At 39.5% G+C, this 19,041-nt stretch overlaps 1 protein-coding gene across 1 annotated transcript; it reads left to right on the top strand.

Annotated features, from left to right (window-relative positions):
• The first annotated feature begins 598 nt into the window (after positions 1-598).
• Positions 599-12,383, top strand: LOC149283350 (kelch-like protein 20). Its single transcript, XM_089497654.1, has 11 exons — positions 599-621; positions 3,604-4,177; positions 7,037-7,195; positions 7,545-7,639; positions 8,027-8,142; positions 9,165-9,348; positions 9,493-9,636; positions 10,293-10,426; positions 10,661-10,869; positions 11,170-11,276; positions 12,299-12,383. The coding sequence occupies exons 1-11, from the start codon at positions 599-601 to the stop codon at positions 12,381-12,383; spliced, it is 1,830 nt and encodes a 609-aa protein (XP_089353780.1).
• Positions 12,384-19,041: the final 6,658 nt, after the last annotated feature.

Genomic DNA, 19,041 nt, shown 5'->3' with positions numbered 1-19,041 from the left:
TATTATTTTAGATGAGCCCCACGGCTCAAATGGAAGTAGCAACTTTGTACCCACTAGCCTTTATTTTAGTTAGTTGATCATACTTGTACATAACGAGTTGCCGTGTTGACCTGCCGTACGCTGGACATTTGAATGACGTAAAGTGTGTTCTGAGCGGGCGATCTTGATTGAGTTTATCCCGTGACATACATAACGTATAACGGCATAGGGCAGCACAGAACATACATCGACAGTATATACAAGCATAGCAGCTTCTAAGCATTTTTTAACCTTATATTAGACTTTTTTTGTTTTCTCCTTCTAGATGTTCTTCTTGTAGACTTTATTTGTTCTGGATTAGTGTTGCAAACATACATTGACCTGACAAACATTTGCTTTGGCAACTTCTTTAGTAATTATCGATGCATGTATATTTTCAGATGCACAACAAACTGCTTCAGAAGTCTAAGTGGATTATAAATGCTACAGGACTGAGGACTGGAGGCGCAAAGAAAAGGAGATTTGTTTCCAGCCACATAAAATATCCACCAAGACTTCATGCTTTTATCTTATCCGGTACTGTTTTTAAGCCTGTTGTGAAGAATTCTCTTCACTGTGCATGGACAGAAAGCCAATGCGTAGGTAAGTACCGGGTGGGGTATTGGTGTAAATGATTTGATCATTAATAAACACCGCTGTTTTTATTGAGGATCATTTTTTACATTTTTTAAACATTTCTTTAGACCTGCGCAGCCTTAGTTGCCAAGAACCTTTTTCTGCTTCCCGTTTTTGCATGTATCGTCCATTTAAAGGCAAATTTACCATTGTTTAATTTATAGTTTAGAATAGTTTTAGATTGATATTGATGCTGAAAAACACAAAAAAAGCCTCTCAAATCTAAAGCAAGCCATCCTTCACATATCAGGGCTGCATTAAAAAGATTATATTGATGCAAAGCTTTAAATATGATCTTATCACTATAGCAACAATATGGTCTAACAAACTAACATTCAATTGGCTGCTCTGGTGGTAAAATAAGCCCAGTATCTAGTGGAAATTTCCACTAGAATCACTCTATATACAGATTTCCAGATGTATATACATACATGTGTATACTACAGCTAACGTCATGTACAGAAGGTATATCTTCATGCAAACAAAGCAAAGTCTACTATACCAAATATCATTGTAACGAAACTGGAGTCCTGCGTTATGGATGCAGCCATATAAAAATGTGATACGGCCACGCTTAATGAATATATCGAAACTTACCATGTGCACATATTAAAGGACAAGGGTTCTTTCATACGCTATTGATCCCTAATTTGCATTGCATGCACAGATATATGCTCTTAGTTACAGAAGCACTTGCATGAATCGGAGGGAAGTAGGATTTTGTTGATTTGGATGCTTCTCTCGCCCAGGCTGAATATTGGTTTTCCAGAAAATGAGTTCCTATGAGGGCATTGCCTCCCGGAACATTCCCAGACCGCGCATGTACAGACAGGCCTTAACTTGCAATAGTTTTTGCTTACGCTGTGGCAAACTTGACCTATTTCATATTCTATTTTGATGCTAAGATTCATAACCAGCAAAAATAATGCTACCACTTTTCATTAGTATGTTTAGTGCTGATCAGTAAAGTTAAACAATGTTTAACTGTTTTTATATTTATTCTATTAATCTAACCAAATGAAAGAATGTGTTGTCATTTCTAGCAGAAAACTCTGAATAAAACCATCTAGGATTGAACCTCATTTTCATAAATTTGTTTTGCATGTAAATTAAAACTGGAATTGCATTGTTCTATTATACACTAGACATGTGCAAACTGCCCAATAAACGATTCAGACAAATTTTTCAATACATTTTAGGACAACATATTCTGTTTCCTGCTAATTCATTTTGGATGAAAATTGAAGGACTTTTTAAAATTTAAAACGAAATTCTTGCAGCTCCTTTATGCTCCAACATCCTCTTCAGCGCCGTGTTCTTGTGTCCTTCGACGTCTTTCTTTGTTGCATCTCTGCAGGCATGGCTGCTCGGTGAACCTCTGCAATGGTTGCGCTTCTGTTGATATCTTACGATGTCACCAGAAGCTCCTCGTTTTTGCAAACTTTCATGGGTTGTTATCTTCGGGCAAAATGGCGGAGCTTCCTAGGGCACCCGATCCTCTAAACCAGGGGAGAGGATGTCACTGGAAGCGCCTCCTTCCTTCAACGTGAGGTCATGTCTGCGGACAAAGAAAAATGTAGTGGTTTTGCTTCTTTTTCGCAGATTCATACGAATGGACAAAATAAGCACATTTTTTAAAATTTGCAATTCTTATGTATCCGAATGCACAAGCCTAGTACACGCAGTGTTTTTCTGGAACCTAATTTGATTTAAGTGCAAGGACTATCAGCAAGCAATCCCTCAAGAGAAGAGTTTAATTAAAAATATATATTTAACATATATATATAAAATATATCTTCTCCAAACTACTAGTCTTATGTGTAGACTGCTAATGTTTAAACAGTTGTCCGGTGTGCACACAATGTTATGTTATGGCCATCCTATAAAATTAATTTGAAATATTCGTGAAGTCCTCTAGAATAGACTTCTTTCTGGGTGTTATCCCCTTTTTATCTAATGTTGTATTTTAAATGTATATTGAATGTTTTCTCCTGCGGCCGTGGAAAGCCTCTCCTTCTGCAAGCTGAGATAGAGTTTCACTTTGCAGCTGTTCGATTTAAGGAAATGATATTCAGGGAAACCAGCCCCCGGAGCAGTCCTACGGAGCCATCCCCCTCAGCCCCGAAACCCACAGCAGCAATTCCTTTCCAATATCAGAGAAGGGACACAGAAAAGCACCGATGCCAGATATCATAGCCTGGTAAAGGGGTCTTCTTGCCTTGGGAGGGATTAGACACGTTACTACATAGCAAACATTTTAGATTAAAAGAAGCCACAAAGAGCAGCAGAAGACAATCCATGGACTGTAACAGCTTAATCAGGACGAGGGTTTGTGGTTTGCGAGATTGGCTCTTCTGCAGTCCAGGTCTACAAATGGCAAACGTCATTTGTTGATTTTTAGGGCTGATGCAAATATGACGTTCTGTACATTTTTTTTAATTTTTTTTTTTGGTATATTTTCCATTTAAATTTGAACATTTTTAAACCTATGCTTCTGCAACAACGTATGCAATAATTCACCTACTTAATAGCAGCTCCCTCCAGCATATAGAAACATTATTTAAGCATTAATGGCTTCCTTTCTTTGTATTCTTTGTAAATGTATTCTTTGTAAATGCCAGCACCCATAATATGTGCCATAATCATCCCACTTCAATTTTGGGCAAATTCCTGTCAAAGTTAGAAATTAGATACTAATGGTAAAATGAATAGTTGGAAGATATGGGGGATTGTGAGCTGTGATTTGTCCAGCTGTGCCAAACTCAACTGGTATGTGATAAATCCAAGATACTTGATTCTGTTAGATGTAATGTGTCCTGTATATCGATATATTTGCTTTTGGTATAAACGGAAGGCCTCTAGCTGTATGGTTCCATTATTTACAGAGTGTTTACTTTGCCATGGTTTTTTTCAGTTTTTTTTTTTTTAACTTGTTTATTTGAAACGTAGGTGTCTCAGTACTCGTCCAGGGGAGACTGGTATGGACGTGACGAGTCGTTGTACCCTGGGAGACCCGAACAAACTACCAGAAGGGGTCCCTCAGCCGGCCCGCATGCCTTATGTCTCGGACAAACATCCCCGACAGACTCTTGAGGTCATTAACCTCTTGCGCAAGCACAGAGAGCTCTGTGATGTTGTACTTGTGGTTGGCACCAAGAAGATCTATGCACACCGTGTCATCTTGTCCGCTTGTAGCCCTTACTTTCGCGCCATGTTCACCGGAGAGTTGGCTGAAAGTCGACAAACGGAAGTTGTTATACGGGACATTGATGAACGAGCCATGGAACTGCTGATAGATTTCTCCTACACTTCACAAATCACGGTGGAAGAGGGTAACGTCCAGACTTTGTTACCGGCTGCTTGTCTTCTTCAGCTGGCAGAGATTCAGGAAGCTTGCTGCGAGTTCCTAAAGCGCCAACTGGACCCATCTAACTGCTTGGGCATCCGCGCCTTCGCCGATACCCATTCTTGCCGAGAACTGCTGAGAATTGCTGACAAATTTACCCAACACAACTTCCAGGAGGTATGATATTACGTAATCGGGAGGGTGGTGCATCTCGATTTAATCTCTATAGCAACTTATGACATGAGCATTGGGGCAAGTTGCTTTTCACCAAGCTCAGTTATGTTACCAAAAGAGCAATGTGTGCTCATGTGCGGAGTTCTGATGGCTGGTTTTTAAAACCTACACGTTAAGACATTGTTTGTAAAACCATTTACCAGCAGCTGTGTGTTTGTCCTTGCCGAATGACACAAACGATGCTGTGTTGACAGCTAAAGGACAACATTCTTCACTCCCATAAAGACCACAATATGCTTTACACCTTTCCTCGACGTAAATAACTTTTTAGCTAAACGTTCATCTGCCAAAAAAATTCAGATCTTTCTCTAATTACTGGTCCACATCTAAAGTGCAAAAATAGCCATCTTCATTTTCTTCCATGGTTCTTGGTGGCTTTAAAATATCTAACCCCCTCCCGAGCCACAGGTGTGTTTTCAATCACTAGGTCAGACGGACACGTTTGTGAGGGTATGTTAACTTCTGTAACGGAAAAGGGAGGCGTGTGTTTACATGCGACTCTGTACGTGCAAATCTATTTGGAGATCGAATCAAAGTTTCAATTTGCACGCCATTTCAGGACTGAGTGCCACCCAAGAAGGCGCAGGCAGTAATGGGGACCCTTTGGCTCCTGGTAACTATTTGCAGAGGGATTGGTTTCTTGGCAAATGCTTAAGTCGAGACCTTTGCTTTTAGTATATGCATTTATACGATCTGCAAGTGCGGTTTTAAGCACAATGTCCTTTGCCCTGTGTAGAGATATAGATTAGTTGAAACTAAACCCCCCCCCCCCTTTAAACTGTTTGGCTAATTCCTGTTTGGTTAATGTCCTATGTGCAGCCTTTTGTTTTAAGTATGGTAATTATAAGTACTGCAATAGTAGGATAAAAGTAGATAATTAAGATCATTTACTCCACTCAAGATAACGTGTTCTTTGGTTAGACTTTTGTATACCTGCGGTGTCTGCAAACCATTGATTTTGCTCTTACGGCTATATATAAATAATTTTATGTACTTAGAAAATAACATTTAAACGGAAGAACTTTTGCACTGTAATTAGTTTGCTCAGTTGTCAGAGTCCCTTATAGATCGCTTTGGGGAAATTAATCTTCTAGCTAGATTGTAATGAATAAAAGTGAGTGTATTTATTTAAATGGCAGCTGTATGGCTTGTATTTCTTTTGCCTGACCTTAAATCGCCACTCAGAAGGTCAGAAGTAACCAAGAATTTTGCAAACTCTTTTAAACCCGCACTCTATAGAGGGACAGGCAGTGTTACAGATCCTTGTTTAACTGGCATGAACCTACGGTACCGATCAAATTAGAACGGCAGTCAGCTGTCGTAGATATGTCTGCTACAAAGAAACCCTTTTCTTCATGCATAGCTAGCTGCATACACCGTGTACACAGGACACTTTCCCATTACCATGATGACCCGTATTAGAAGCATTCTTCATACAAAGTGTTAAAAGTGATGCAATCACTACAGCCGGCAGTGCATTGTTGGAGCCATTGCTTCATTTATAGCCATTTGCAGAATATGTGATTTTTAGTCTCCCGGCTGCATGTTGATTTTTTTTCTTCCCATTTGGGTATTTATTTATTTTTCTTTCTCGTCTTCTGTGAGCAGCAGAAGGATGCGAAGTATGAACCCCTAAGTCTTATTTGTTCTTTATATGATTACAAGTCTGTAAAAGTATATGAAGAGACATTCAAGTGTGTTTTCTATGCAGAAAGAACATCCATATTGGTGTTAAAGCCCCATGTGTAGATTAATTTCCCTCAATGTGTATCTGCAATCCAATTTGTATACTACAGAACCGATAGTATTGTGCAGACCGTTAAACAACTATATGTTTAAATCTTACTTACAGGGTTAACACCTGACACTAGGGCTAGATAAAGAAATGCAGGCAGAGTATTGTATAGCAAAGACATTCCGGTCATAGCCGACATTAAATCTTTTTAATTTGTTTACATAGCCATGTATGCTATTACCACCTAATGTGTTTGTTTGACAGCTACACAGAGCAACACCTCGATAACTTTGGTAAAATTAGATCTTAGTCTATCGAACGGTTGTTCAAATCTTAGTAGGTAGAGTGGCATCTTTAAGGCAAAGTCTCAGGTGTAGTGTGATGTCATCCCTGCATCTATTGACATCTGATGTCATGACACTTTGCAAATATTGTTAGAAAGTGACTGTTACTACAGAATTTTCTCTCCCCCAGAATTAAGCAGTTAAGTAAAAGAAAGAAAGCGAAATGCATATGGAAAGTATCTAAGTAAAAGTTTAAAACCCATTGATTTACTAAAACGTGGGGAATTCTGAAGGGACAGCCTATGACATATGTCCTTCAATGCATGGTTAAATCTGAAAAATGTGCAATCTCATCTCGTAATATCTCTGTTATAATTGCCCAGTTGCTTTGGAAAGCCATAACACTGTTCTTTTAGGCGGACATTTGGAGTTTAACCCCTTAAGGACAATGGGTTGTCCTTAAACCCATTAAAGACAATGCATTGTAAGCCCGTACATGTACAGGCTTTGTCGTGAAGGGGTTAACCTCTGTAAAGCTACAGGCTGCAATATACAATCGGTGGTGCATGCTCATGACTGCTTTTATTAAAAAGGTATCTTCTACATCCCATGACATCATAGGTAACTTTCATTTTACTTGAATGGCACGGTAGCAGTCAGCATGCCATTTGTTCATAGAATATTCTGTATTAAGTAAAAGGAAGGCCATGTTACCGAGCCACGTGTTTCGAGGCCACGGCCTTCTGCTTTGTGTTCATATCTCTTCTGTTCCATGTTCTCCAGGTTATGGAAAGTGAGGAGTTCATGCTTCTCCCAGCCAATCAGCTGATAGATATCATTTCCAGCGACGAGTTGAACGTACGCAGTGAGGAGCAAGTCTTCAATGCCGTTATGGCCTGGGTCAAGTACAGCATCCAGGAGCGGAGGCCACAGTTACCACAGGTTACTTTTTTGGGCTTTGCTCTAAACTTTTGTTACAGAAGAAATATACATTTGCAAGAGACTTCAGGCAGTGAATATTAATGCTGACGGTATCAAACAATGCCGCCTCCTATACATATTCTGCAAAATAGTCATGTCATGGGGTGGTCATGTCATCTTTTAGGAAATAAAGAAGTAGATTATCTTTTAATCTACGAAGCTTGAATAACAAGATGTCAATGTTTTACCAAAACTGTGCTTTGAAAAGACTGGGAGAGACAAAAGTGTAATTTTTCACTAAATGTAAAACCGGACACCTGATTAATGGAAATATCTTGATTATTTTAAGCATGTGTTTCTTCTCTGTCAGGTTCTACAGCATGTCCGTCTGCCACTACTGAGTCCTAAGTTTTTGGTTGGGACCGTGGGATCTGATCCGCTCATTAAAAGCGATGAAGAGTGCAGGTATTCTCATGGTCTCTTACGAATAATTTCACTACTCCTTGTCAGGAGATTACCCCGAGCTCTGCTCGGCCCTCAGTAATATTACAAACTAGATTGATGTCTGTCTTGTGAAGAGGCAATAATCATGTCTGTTAAAGGTTTCATACAACACAGTTGTTGATTAAGATGATATTTGTAGCCCCCCCTAAATCATCAGATTACCATTCGCCTTCAAAATGTGTGTTAAGAGGGGCTACAACATTGCAAAAAAAAAAAAACCTCACAGGTCATCTGTCAGAGGCATGTCCTATCTCTGTGCAAGTATTAATACAGACGGTGTCATTTAAGGCATTTCAGATCTTATCCCCCTTTTGGATTGGATGGTAATCTTGCAAACCTTTCCTTCAGGGACTTAGTAGATGAAGCCAAGAACTACCTTCTATTGCCCCAGGAGCGGCCTCTGATGCAAGGTCCCCGGACCAGACCTCGTAAGCCTATTCGCTGTGGTGAAGTGCTCTTTGCAGGTAAGGTTTGGTGAAAATCTGTGTTTTAAGTTTGGTTTTACGTACAGTAACTAAAGCATTTACTAACACATGGCATATGACGTGGGTTATTATTACTATTTATTATAGTTCGCCATCATATTCTGCAGGACTGTACACAGGTTCAACATGCCCTAACAAGTAGTAAATACCATAACAATTCAATTTACAGAAACAACAGAATGAGCTTACAATCTAGAAAGAGTTGGGCTATATTACAGAAGAAGTAAAAGTGCCACTGTAGGGAAGGACCAGCCTCAGTAGTATAAGTATCACCTGAACACAGGAGAGAACATCCTCCCCCCCCCCCCCTTACATGGGGGGAAGGATGTTAACACACAAGTCTGTAGATGTCCCTAAAGAAGAGGGTCCGTAGGGATTTTTTGAAGGATTGAAGGCAGTGGGAATGACGCATAGGTCGGGGGAGGGCAAGTGTGCATGAGAGCTAGAAACTGGAGCACAGGACAGATGGAGATCATCTGATGAGTGGAGAGACTGGGTGGGAGTGTATTTGGAGATGAGTGATCAGATGTAGGGAGGGTAACCGCTGTGAAGGGCTTTGAAAGTAAGATTCAGGATTTTGAAATGAATCCTTAAGCGAACAGGCAGCCTGTGTGAGGAGACTGACAGAGGGGAGCGGTGTTAGTGAAGCGATGTGTAAGGAGGACAAGTCTGGCAGCAGCGTTTATGCTGGATTATAGGGGGGCGAGATGAGTATGTGGGAGACCACCTAAGGCGGGTTACAATAGTTGAGGTGGGAGTTAATAAGGACATGAACAAGAGGCTATAACATTTTTCTTTGTATATTTCAGCGTAGGTCAATCTTCATATTGTGTTTTTTATTTTTTTTTTATTTTTTTTTATAAAAAGCAATTGAAATATTTCTTGAAATACATATTTGTCTCCATCCAAGCATTTCCATCTGTTTGGGGGGGTATGCTTAAAATGTTTATCTCTTTTTTTTTTTTTTTTTTTTTTTTTTTTTTTTTCTTTCTTCATTTTAGTGGGAGGCTGGTGTAGCGGAGATGCCATTTCAAGTGTAGAGCGCTACGATCCTCAGACTAATGAATGGAGGATGGTGGCTTCTATGAGCAAACGGCGCTGTGGGGTTGGAGTCAGTGTTTTAGATGACCTCCTTTATGCAGTTGGTGGACACGATGGATCCTCGTACCTAAACAGCGTAGAACGGTAGATCCAACACTCTTTCTTTCTTAACACCAAATGAGGATTTGCTGCCCCAAAGATTTGTCATACTACACATGGTGCATGCCTAAAAGTGTATTGTACTTTGCGCCGTCTTTCTATGTTTGAAAGCTTTCTCTGATCTCCCAGGTATGACCCAAAAACGAATCAATGGAGCAGTGATGTGGCCCCTACCAGTACTTGCCGGACAAGTGTTGGGGTTGCTGTGCTTGGGGGATATCTTTATGCTGTTGGGGGTCAGGATGGCGTCTCTTGCCTCAATATTGTGGAACGGTATGTCCATTTTAAACACATTAAACATGTCCTCTGTGTAAAACTGACAGCCTAGAATGTTTTGGGCAATTTTATATCAGGTGGAAATAATTTAAGTGAAAATACTTTTTCAATGAAAACAACCTTTAAACCCACAATCCTCTCTGGTGATTTTGGCAGCACCAAGTTCTGTCGTTACACTTTCACAAGATTTTTGCATTAGTGAGGAGATCAAATTAAATCTGAATTAGCTGGCCAATTATTTTGTTTGCGTGGAAGGTAGCATAAAGAACAAAGCCTGATATTATGATATCTGACCTAGTTGTGTGTAAGGGTCTGAAGAATGCAACACATAATTGGAAAATGTCATTATAAATATGCTTAATTAAATTCCCACTGGAGTTTCCAATGCAGTAAATCCTCAGTATTTGAGTAATGAGTAAGATCACTGAATTAGTAAAGTACAAAATGCTTCATACTCTTGTTGAGAGAGGGTACTTTTGGGGAAAATCAATTTTTCGAATAATAATGTGCTGAGCTGCCTGAGAAACCTGATTATAGGCGTTGAGCAATTATGGTGTTCGTACTAACAGACACCTGCTTGCTTTATCCAAGATAATAAAATGGGCAAAAACACATGACCCGCGTTTAATGGTTGTTGCTTGTCTTTCTCCTAGGTATGACCCGAAAGAGAATAAATGGACACGTGTTGCCTCTATGAGTACCCGGAGACTTGGTGTGGCTGTAGCTGTCCTGGGTGGCTTCCTCTATGCTGTTGGAGGGTCTGATGGAACATCCCCTCTAAATACTGGTTAGTTACATTACATTTTTACCACACCTTGTTTGGTACCATCCTGCAAAAAATACAAATGGGTGATGGAGACCGGCACCTCCATTTGTGTTTTTATAGAGTTTGTCATTTGTAACCGGATTAAAAGAAAAATCCTGTGTTGAAAATAGCATTTTTAATTGTTATGCAATTTTCTAGAAAAAGAAAAATATATAGCTGAAAATTCATGACTTTTCTCTTTTTCTCTTCTATTAGTGGAAAGGTATAATCCTCAGGAAAACCGCTGGCACACAATATCACCCATGGGAACCCGTCGCAAACACCTTGGCTGCGCCGTGTACCAGGACATGATATATGCAGTGGGCGGCCGAGATGACACCACTGAGCTGAGCAGCGCTGAGAGGTATAATCCGAGAACCAACCAGTGGTCACCAGTTGTAGCCATGACTTCCCGGCGCAGTGGGGTGAGTTGACCGAGCCACTTATGATTACTAAGTAATACAGCATTGGGCTGGTAATACTACTGCCATTTACCACAGCAAGTATGTGTAACTTTGTGTAACATAGATACTAATATGTTTGTTCCCACGCTAAGAACTGAATAAAAAAGTATATAGATTTTATTCATTTCTTGTGTATTACGTTTCTAAAGGGTTAACTATATAAAACAAAAACAATCTGAATACCTGTTCGACATTTTTGTTTACAGGATGTGTAAAGTTCCCAAACTGCCTATTTATTTTTAATCTTGCGTTATGTCACAGGTCGGCCTGGCTGTAGTAAACGGACAGCTGATGGCTGTAGGAGGCTTTGATGGAACGACGTACTTAAAGACGATAGAGGTTTTTGATCCGGATGCTAACACTTGGAGGTAAGTGTCACCAAGGACAATCTCAGAATAAGTCAAAAGTAAACAAAGGGCATAGTTACTATGCACTCCTCGTTTGCGATTGTCAACTCCGCCATCACAGGCTTCCATTAACAGTGTGTCATTGGTTCTTTGCTGAACCCTGACTCTAGGGGGCAGCAGCACCAAATAAATGCCATTTAGGGAAAGTGAAACATTACCCAACATGCTATTTAAAAAAAAAAAAAAATTATATTGTTTTGATTGTGATTTTAAAACTTATGGTACATTTAGTTTTAAAATGCATAGCTTGCGATTTTATATAAGTCACTGAAAGGGTGTCCCATTGCCATGTAATATAATCAGAAAGGGCTGGCAAGGGTCAGAGGGGGCAGTTTTCCCCTGACTGGTCTGGTTTTAAATCAGGTAAGCTGTATGATAAGTTTAGTTGTATCTCTCCATACTATAAGTTGTTAATAGTAAATAAACTAAGTATCTACAGAATCTAGCCTAGTATACTAACCTATAGGAAGACTGCCACTTATGATCTCTATAAAAAAAGGTTTAATGCCAATGGTACTGTGTCACCGGTGTTAACACCGGTGTACATAGTACCACACCCTAGCACTTTAAGCTTCGGCAAGGCTAAATCCCTGCAGCCTCTGACTGATAGACTTCATTAGCCTTGCCGAAAAGGACGACTTATGAAGGCCTTTTACGAGCCAAGCTTTATTAGCATTACTATAAGCCACCAACTTGTTTGAGCAGCAAAATTCTCCCACAGTATCACATGGTTGACAGCAATGTTCGCCTCCAGGTCCGCAGACAGTAAGTTTATTGGAAACAAATGAGAGAAAACCCAGGTTTTTGTCAATGCTAACCTACGTTAATATATACAGCACTGTGTTCTATGCACAAGAAGAGTTTTCCCCCCTCCCCCCCCATGATACTTCCCCTTTAAGCATAAAAGGTTAGAAATGATGTTTTTCATTGATTTCTTTCCGTCTAAGACCATCGACTAATTGCCTCTGTTTCTTTGCATGCAGGTTGTATGGTGGCATGAATTACCGGCGCCTGGGAGGGGGAGTTGGAGTTATCAAAATGACACACTGTGAATCTCACATCTGGTGACCCTTTTACTGGAAAAAAACCCACCACAGTAATGGACACTGCCAGAGAGTTTCAGATTTGTTCAAGCAGCCCTCATAGTCAATTGTTGCAAGATGTTATTTGCAATTATCAATAATATTTTCATTGTTTGCCATTTATTAATGTTAGTTTTTCCATTATTTAACTCCCCCAGTGCTGACAATTTATTTTTGAAGAAGGCTTATTTAGACTTTCTTGGAATATTGTTGCCATGATCTAGTGCTAATTGGTTCTTGAACACCCTTCATAAATTACATTAGATTACATTGGTTTTAATTATGTTTTGAGTAGGTTTAAGATCTAGAGCTGAATTGATTTTAGTACATAGATGCTTTCTTCAACAGGAAATGGTATGAAACGAGCAATATTTTCTACATTTTTGAAGGACATAACATTTGGATCTTCCTTGAAATTGGTTAGGAGCTGATTCTGACATGGAATATTCATTTTTTTAAAAAGCTCATTGAGAGAGGCACAGTGGATATGTACGTGGACCATAATTAATCCGATACTTTAACGTGAAAGCTCCCACGTGATATCTGGAACGTCAGATTTTCACATGCTGCAGGACATGCCTTGTACAGCCACGTGCACTAAAGTACCCAGATTCTCGTGCCTCTAAAGCCTGCTGTTGCACTGTCTACAATTGACATAAACCCGTTCATGGGTTAACTTGTTCTGCCTGTATTTTTTTTTTTTTTTTAAGTGTTGGAAATATGAAGGTATTCCATGTGTGTCCTTTGACGATTCATGACATCATTTGACTGCCTGTTTTTTTTCCTCCCGTTAATAGGAATAGTAATTTTTTGTCTGTTATTCATGGAGAGACATTGCTTCTTCCCCTTTCATGAAGCAGATTTACAGCAATTATTTGAAGGTGACGTTCAGCCACATTGAACTTTTTTTTTAATTTTTAAGTTTTTATTAACTGGCACAAATGACATCCTACTTGCCACCATGAATGATTTATGTCCAAATAGTGATTTACAGTATTATATCATACAAAATATTTGATTTTGAAGTCCCCACTTCACAGCAGGCTTGTCTTGTATGTGATTTAATTTGGTGCATATACAAAGGATCTCACAGTGTATGCTATTCATTCATGGCATATAGTGGCAACATTGCAACAATCCTTTCACTTAAGCACTTTGTAAGAAGAAGCATGGGATAACAGAACTAAGTTCACGTGCTGCACGTCTTACTATTTTTGTTACAAATCCAGAGCTTTTTAAAGTTGACGTTCCTGCAAGCATGGACCTGCTACTGAACATTGGCTTGCATTGTGGCATGCGAGACATTACTAAATCGTTTAAAGGTTTACTGCCAGCAAAATAAAGTCTGGTTCATGTATTCAAGTTTATGGCTATAGGTCTACTTAAAAACAAATGTATAATTACACTTCCAATGGTACAGTGTCTTTAAACCGTTTGCAGGAGAAAGTAATGCTGATTCGTTTATCATTCATTGACTCGTTCTTCTAAAGTGCCCACAGAATAAATAAGAAGACAGTAGACCGACTAGTAATAATGACAGGAAACCACTGCAATAATCCACAATAGTTAGTGTTTACAAGAATAGTTGCTAAATAGAAAAATGAAGATGTGTGCTAAAAATTATTAAATAATGTCCAACGGTAGGAAAACTGTGCAAGATAAAAGCAGACGCTCCAAACTTATCTCAGCTTGTGTAACCGGATCAGTTCTCCTTCATAAAGGATACTAACCTCACAAGGAGAAAACCAGAATAAATTGCATATATTTTCAATTGGACATCTCAGGCTTCAATGTCATAAAAGAGATGTTAACATTCCTCCAGTCTTTATTCTCGAATAGAGCAAAAAGAGGCATTCAAATAAACAGGATTTATTACATAAAAAGTGCATAAAATACCTTTATTAACGGTTCACCCGGATCCCTCTCCCAAGTCTTTAAAGCATCTCTGTATATGGCACACACTTCTACAACTTAGGATAGATTGTCCTTAATGCTCTCCCACAACGTGTTTCACCTCTTGCAGGCTTCGTCTGGTTACTGTTTAAGTTGCTTGCAGGTGGATGCTTTGTAGAGATAGAGCATTGAATGCTGGACTTCAGGATATCATCTATTTAATGGTGCAGTCATGCCTGTTTCTTCTCCCGCAGGCATTAGTGAAGCAAGCACTGTATAATACCCATGTTTCTGGAAAACAAGTGGTGTTTTGCCATTAAATTCCACAACTAGTTAACTTTTCTGGTGGTAATGCTGTCTGCCAAAAACAGCAACCAGGTCTACTATGCATACATTTCCCCTATAAGTGCCAATGGCACTCTAGCCTACAGAACAGGCCAATGTGCCATGCATTAAAAAAGAGGAAGAGCTGCTTTTTTTTTTTTGAGTGTGTAAACAAAAGATGGACAGATTACATACCTGTTCCTATCATCTTGATGCTACAAACATTTTCCTACATGACAACGTATGGCAGAAACTGCTGGGCAGCTTGGAGCAAGGAAGGAGAATAGATTCCTTTTATATCATTTGCACCTTTGTATGATGTGTTGTGTAAATAAAATGTTTACTTTGTCATCTGTTATTTTAGCATGTGTAAACTGTAAAGAAAAAGACTCAAATAAATGTTTGCTTGTTTTGTTTTAATTGTTCTTGTTTTCTTACAAAATGACAGTAAAGCATTCTAGCCAAGAAAATCCAGGTTTTTAAAGGCATTTTTAATGAAAGATTGTTTTTTGTGCCATATTTATTATGTAATCTAGTCTATTATTTTAATATTTTGAAAGTGTCTGAGCACCACGCTTAGATTTTAAGGCACACTTTAGGTAACTTATCTTAAAATTGTTCCTTTTACTTTTGATAAGACTATACTACACTATAAAGGGTTTCAAAAAACTTAGTTATGGTAAACTATGACAAACTGACAAATCTCATTGAGACCAGTCTCCATTATCAAGAACAGGTGTGTCCAGCTCTTGTGCCAATAATAAGCCACAGTGGAATGAGCCACAGTCATCTCTCCTGCCCAACTTCAGCTAAAAAGGCCAGCAAAGGGGAGAGGGATCTTCAGCCAGTCTGATAATGCACAGGGAGCCACACACTTTTTATGCTCCTTACCAGCCAGAAGATCAGTGACATGCTTGGATATTCCTTTGGTATACGAACCAATTGAAGTTGATGTTGGTAAAAACATCCAAGCACATTACTTCTACCAAAAAGCTCATGTCTTTGGCCAAAATGCACTCAGTCACAGACCTACTGCGATGTTTCTAGTGGCAGCAATCACACTCCTATCACGCCAAGTCAGCCAGTACATGCTGAAACCTGGCTTTCTTACCCCCTTGTGCATTGATGCTGCCAGCAGTATTGGGTCTGCACATCACTTACAGCCTCCCTGTGCCATGCCCCCCCACCCCACTTACACATCCATGCTATCACACACACTCATTCACATACTCATTCATTCACAGATTTTTCCCCTCAATCACGCATAATCATTCATACATAGTCCCTTGAAATGAATTTTTTTACATTTTTATAATGCCAGCTTCAAGGCTTTTTTAATTTTAATTCACCCTCACATATTGCACAGTTTTTGCTTGTACTCGTGTGACCCATATTTTTGCACTTTTTAATGAAATACTTTTTTCCCCAATTATTTTATACGCGCTCAAAACACCACTGAGGATTCAGCTTTTTGATGAAGGTATGAGCTGGATTTATTGTCTCTATATCTCCTTACAGACTTCATTAGCTATTTGGAATAAGCTGTCAGCGTTGCACTTGGACCTGGCCCCGGCCCCGTGGACAAATACTGAATCGGAGGTCTCCTTCCCCCCCACTCACACATAATGTAATCAGACAAGCAAGGTTGCAGTGGCTGCAGTTTTGCTCTCCTAAAGAAAAGATTACAATAAAATAACAAAAAAATATTATTCAAATGACACCCAAGCAATGCAACAATTGAATTGAATTGCATTACATTGCAAGCCTTCAGAACTACTTAGGTTTCTTCTTAAGGCATATTGTTTAATTGAAATTTACGGTATATGCCTGAAGAAGAGCTCTTAGCAACTTAAGGGTATCATCTTATAAAATAGGATAGTCTTTTAAGCAACTGACAAACTAGTCTTCGATCCATTTGCATTACTGTAAAGTAGAAACAGCTTAAAAGGAAAATGTAAATTTATCGAGCTACCTACATCCAGGAAGTAAAAAAAATCAGGAAAACTACTCCCAAACCGGTCTGTTTAATTTTCTCTAAAATTGGCACACCCTGCTTTCCTACACAACATACAACAATTAAAGTATTAATTTCTTCTAGAACAGTATGACAGCTTCCAGGGATCATGTCAGCCGTCTCTTACTTCTATTCGGTCTTTCTGGCAGTTCTTTGTTATAATCTATTAAGTGCTTCAAATGTAGAGTTAAAAAACAACGGATATGAAAATATACTTATTGCAATTAATCCACAAGTACCAGAAAATGCGCAGATCATCTCCAACATCAAGGTAAGAAATGAAAGTTTGAATTAGCATTTGTAAACCTTCCTTAGCAAATCTTCATTTCTACATCTGACATGAAAATGTTTTTCTTTTTTGTTTTTTTTTACTTCACCTTCACGGTTTGTTAAATAATTACACATTTGAACAATATTTTATAACTCTTTTCAAATGCTTTTCACTGTGTAGCTTTAGAGGAGATTGTTACAATCTCCCAAGGTTGGCAGAGGTCCATTCTTCACTCGCCAGTACTTGACACAACATATGGTCACATATAATGAATATTACAATCAGGTTTTGCCTGACCATTAGACATTGCCTATAGGGAATTTCATTTCAAAATCCTCCAAGCAACAAACATGTAATCTAGTTTCAGATAAGAGCTGTTTAATCCATCTAGTCTGTCATTTTTTCCTGTCTAGTGTCTACTCTAAGACCTTCAACCTTGACCAGGGTGGCTCTTGGTTTTTAGGGACCCTAAGAAAATATTTGCTAAATCCTTCCATACATCTAGTGAGGGAGGGGGCAAAATGAAAATTTGAAGGGGGAATACAACTATCTTATGCAGTTAAGTTCATATGATGGCTGGAGTATCCCTTAAGGACAATGGGCAGTCCCAAAACCCATTAAAAACTATGCATTTTGAGCCCGTACATGTACGGGCTTTGTCATTAAGGGGTTAAAAGACAGATTCCTTGTGTTTACTCTTAAACGAGAGGCATTGTTTAATCATAAGAAATTGACTAGTCTTGTCTGATCGGCTGCCTCTCTGGGAGTAACAGTAAAAAAAACCACGTCATTTTAGACAGCATTAGTGCTTGGCGCAGGCAGCCTAATATGACTGCTTGCTACCATGGTAACCAATGCTGTTACAAAAAGTTACAGCGACAACATGTTGCCACTTGATCTATTGTGACATCATCTGACTAGCATGCTGAAATACAGGCATCATCCCTGCTAATATTTTTTTTTTTTTTTTTATTAAAAAAGACTGATTAACTGAGTGTTGGGAGCTGTAGCCCTGAAAGCACAAGTTGTGAAAAAAAGCGTGACGTACTTGTGGATATATATTTTCTACAATCCTGTGGTTTGCTATGTACTATGTGACCTAAGTGGGTGGTATGTCCAACCACATATATTGTGTGAGTATACTAAAGGGACAGGAGGTCTTTAAAGGAAATTATTTAGCTTTAGTTGTATTTACTAATTGGTTTGGAATATATGAGTGGTTACCTTTTTTGTATTTTTTCTACTTTACCAACTATTACCACTATATAAACAACCCTAAATAAACGCTCAAGCTTAGTCTGTTGCTTGTCTTTATTTCTTTCCTTTTTGTTTATCTTTTTCCACTTTGTAAGTCCTTGAAAGTAGGGTCCTCATTCACTTGACTATCCCATTTGTTTTGTGAATAGGCACATAAAACTACTCTGCAACACTCAGTGGCGTCGGCAGGGGGGGGCCAGAGGGGGCCATGGCCCCCCCTAAATCATGCTGTGCCCCCCGGTGTGCCCCCCCAATTGAAACGCCGTCTTTTTTTTTTTTTTTTTTTAATAGATCCGGAGGAGAGAGAGAGAGGCGCCGAGCGGTCGCTGAGGAATAAGTTCTCAGCGACCGTTCGGCGCCTCTCACTCTTTTCCGCGACCGCGAGGCCTCTGCCTTGGTCGCAGTGCCGGCATTTCAAGCCGAGCGCCGGTATATGATGTCATATCCGGCGCTCAGCAATGAAGCCGCGCACACTGCGGCAGAACCAGGAAGACAGAGACCTCGCGATCCCGCCGCTGGACTTCTACAAGCCCAAGGTAAGTGAACTTCAAAGGGGGGGGAGGAGGGTAGAAAGTTAGGAGGGGGTTAGAGAGTGAAAAGAGGTAGATAGGAAGTGAGAAGAGGTAGATAGGGATACATTGGGAGGGAGAGAGGGGGTAGATAGGATAGATTGGGAGGGAGAGGGGGTAGTTAGGATAGATTGGGAGGGAGAGGGGGTAGTTAGGATAGATTGGGAGGGAGAGGGGGTAGTTAGGATAGTTTGGGAGGGAGAGGGAGATATTAACATATATTGGCAGCAGGGGCTAATATTAATATTAATTGGCAGCAGGGTCTAGTATTTATATTCATATTGGCAGCAGGGTCTAGTATTTATATATATATCGG

The sequence above is a fragment of the Sceloporus occidentalis genome, unplaced genomic scaffold (assembly GCF_023333645.1).
Source record: "Sceloporus occidentalis isolate IW3139 unplaced genomic scaffold, rSceOcc1.0.p SCAF_106, whole genome shotgun sequence".
Lineage (NCBI taxonomy): Eukaryota > Metazoa > Chordata > Lepidosauria > Squamata > Phrynosomatidae > Sceloporus > Sceloporus occidentalis.
Note: the sequence above shows the minus strand (reverse complement) of the source record. Positions and strands in the feature narration are given on the sequence as shown.

Bases quoted from the DNA above. Each gene is read 5' to 3' on its own strand.
- LOC149283350 (XM_089497654.1), top strand. From the start codon at position 599: ATGGACAGAAAGCCAATGCGTAG. The intron at 7,640-8,026 runs GTATTCTCATGG...CCTTTCCTTCAG, and splicing joins AAAAGCGATGAAGAGTGCAG to GGACTTAGTAGATGAAGCCA. The intron at 10,427-10,660 runs GTTAGTTACATT...CTCTTCTATTAG, and splicing joins AACATCCCCTCTAAATACTG to TGGAAAGGTATAATCCTCAG.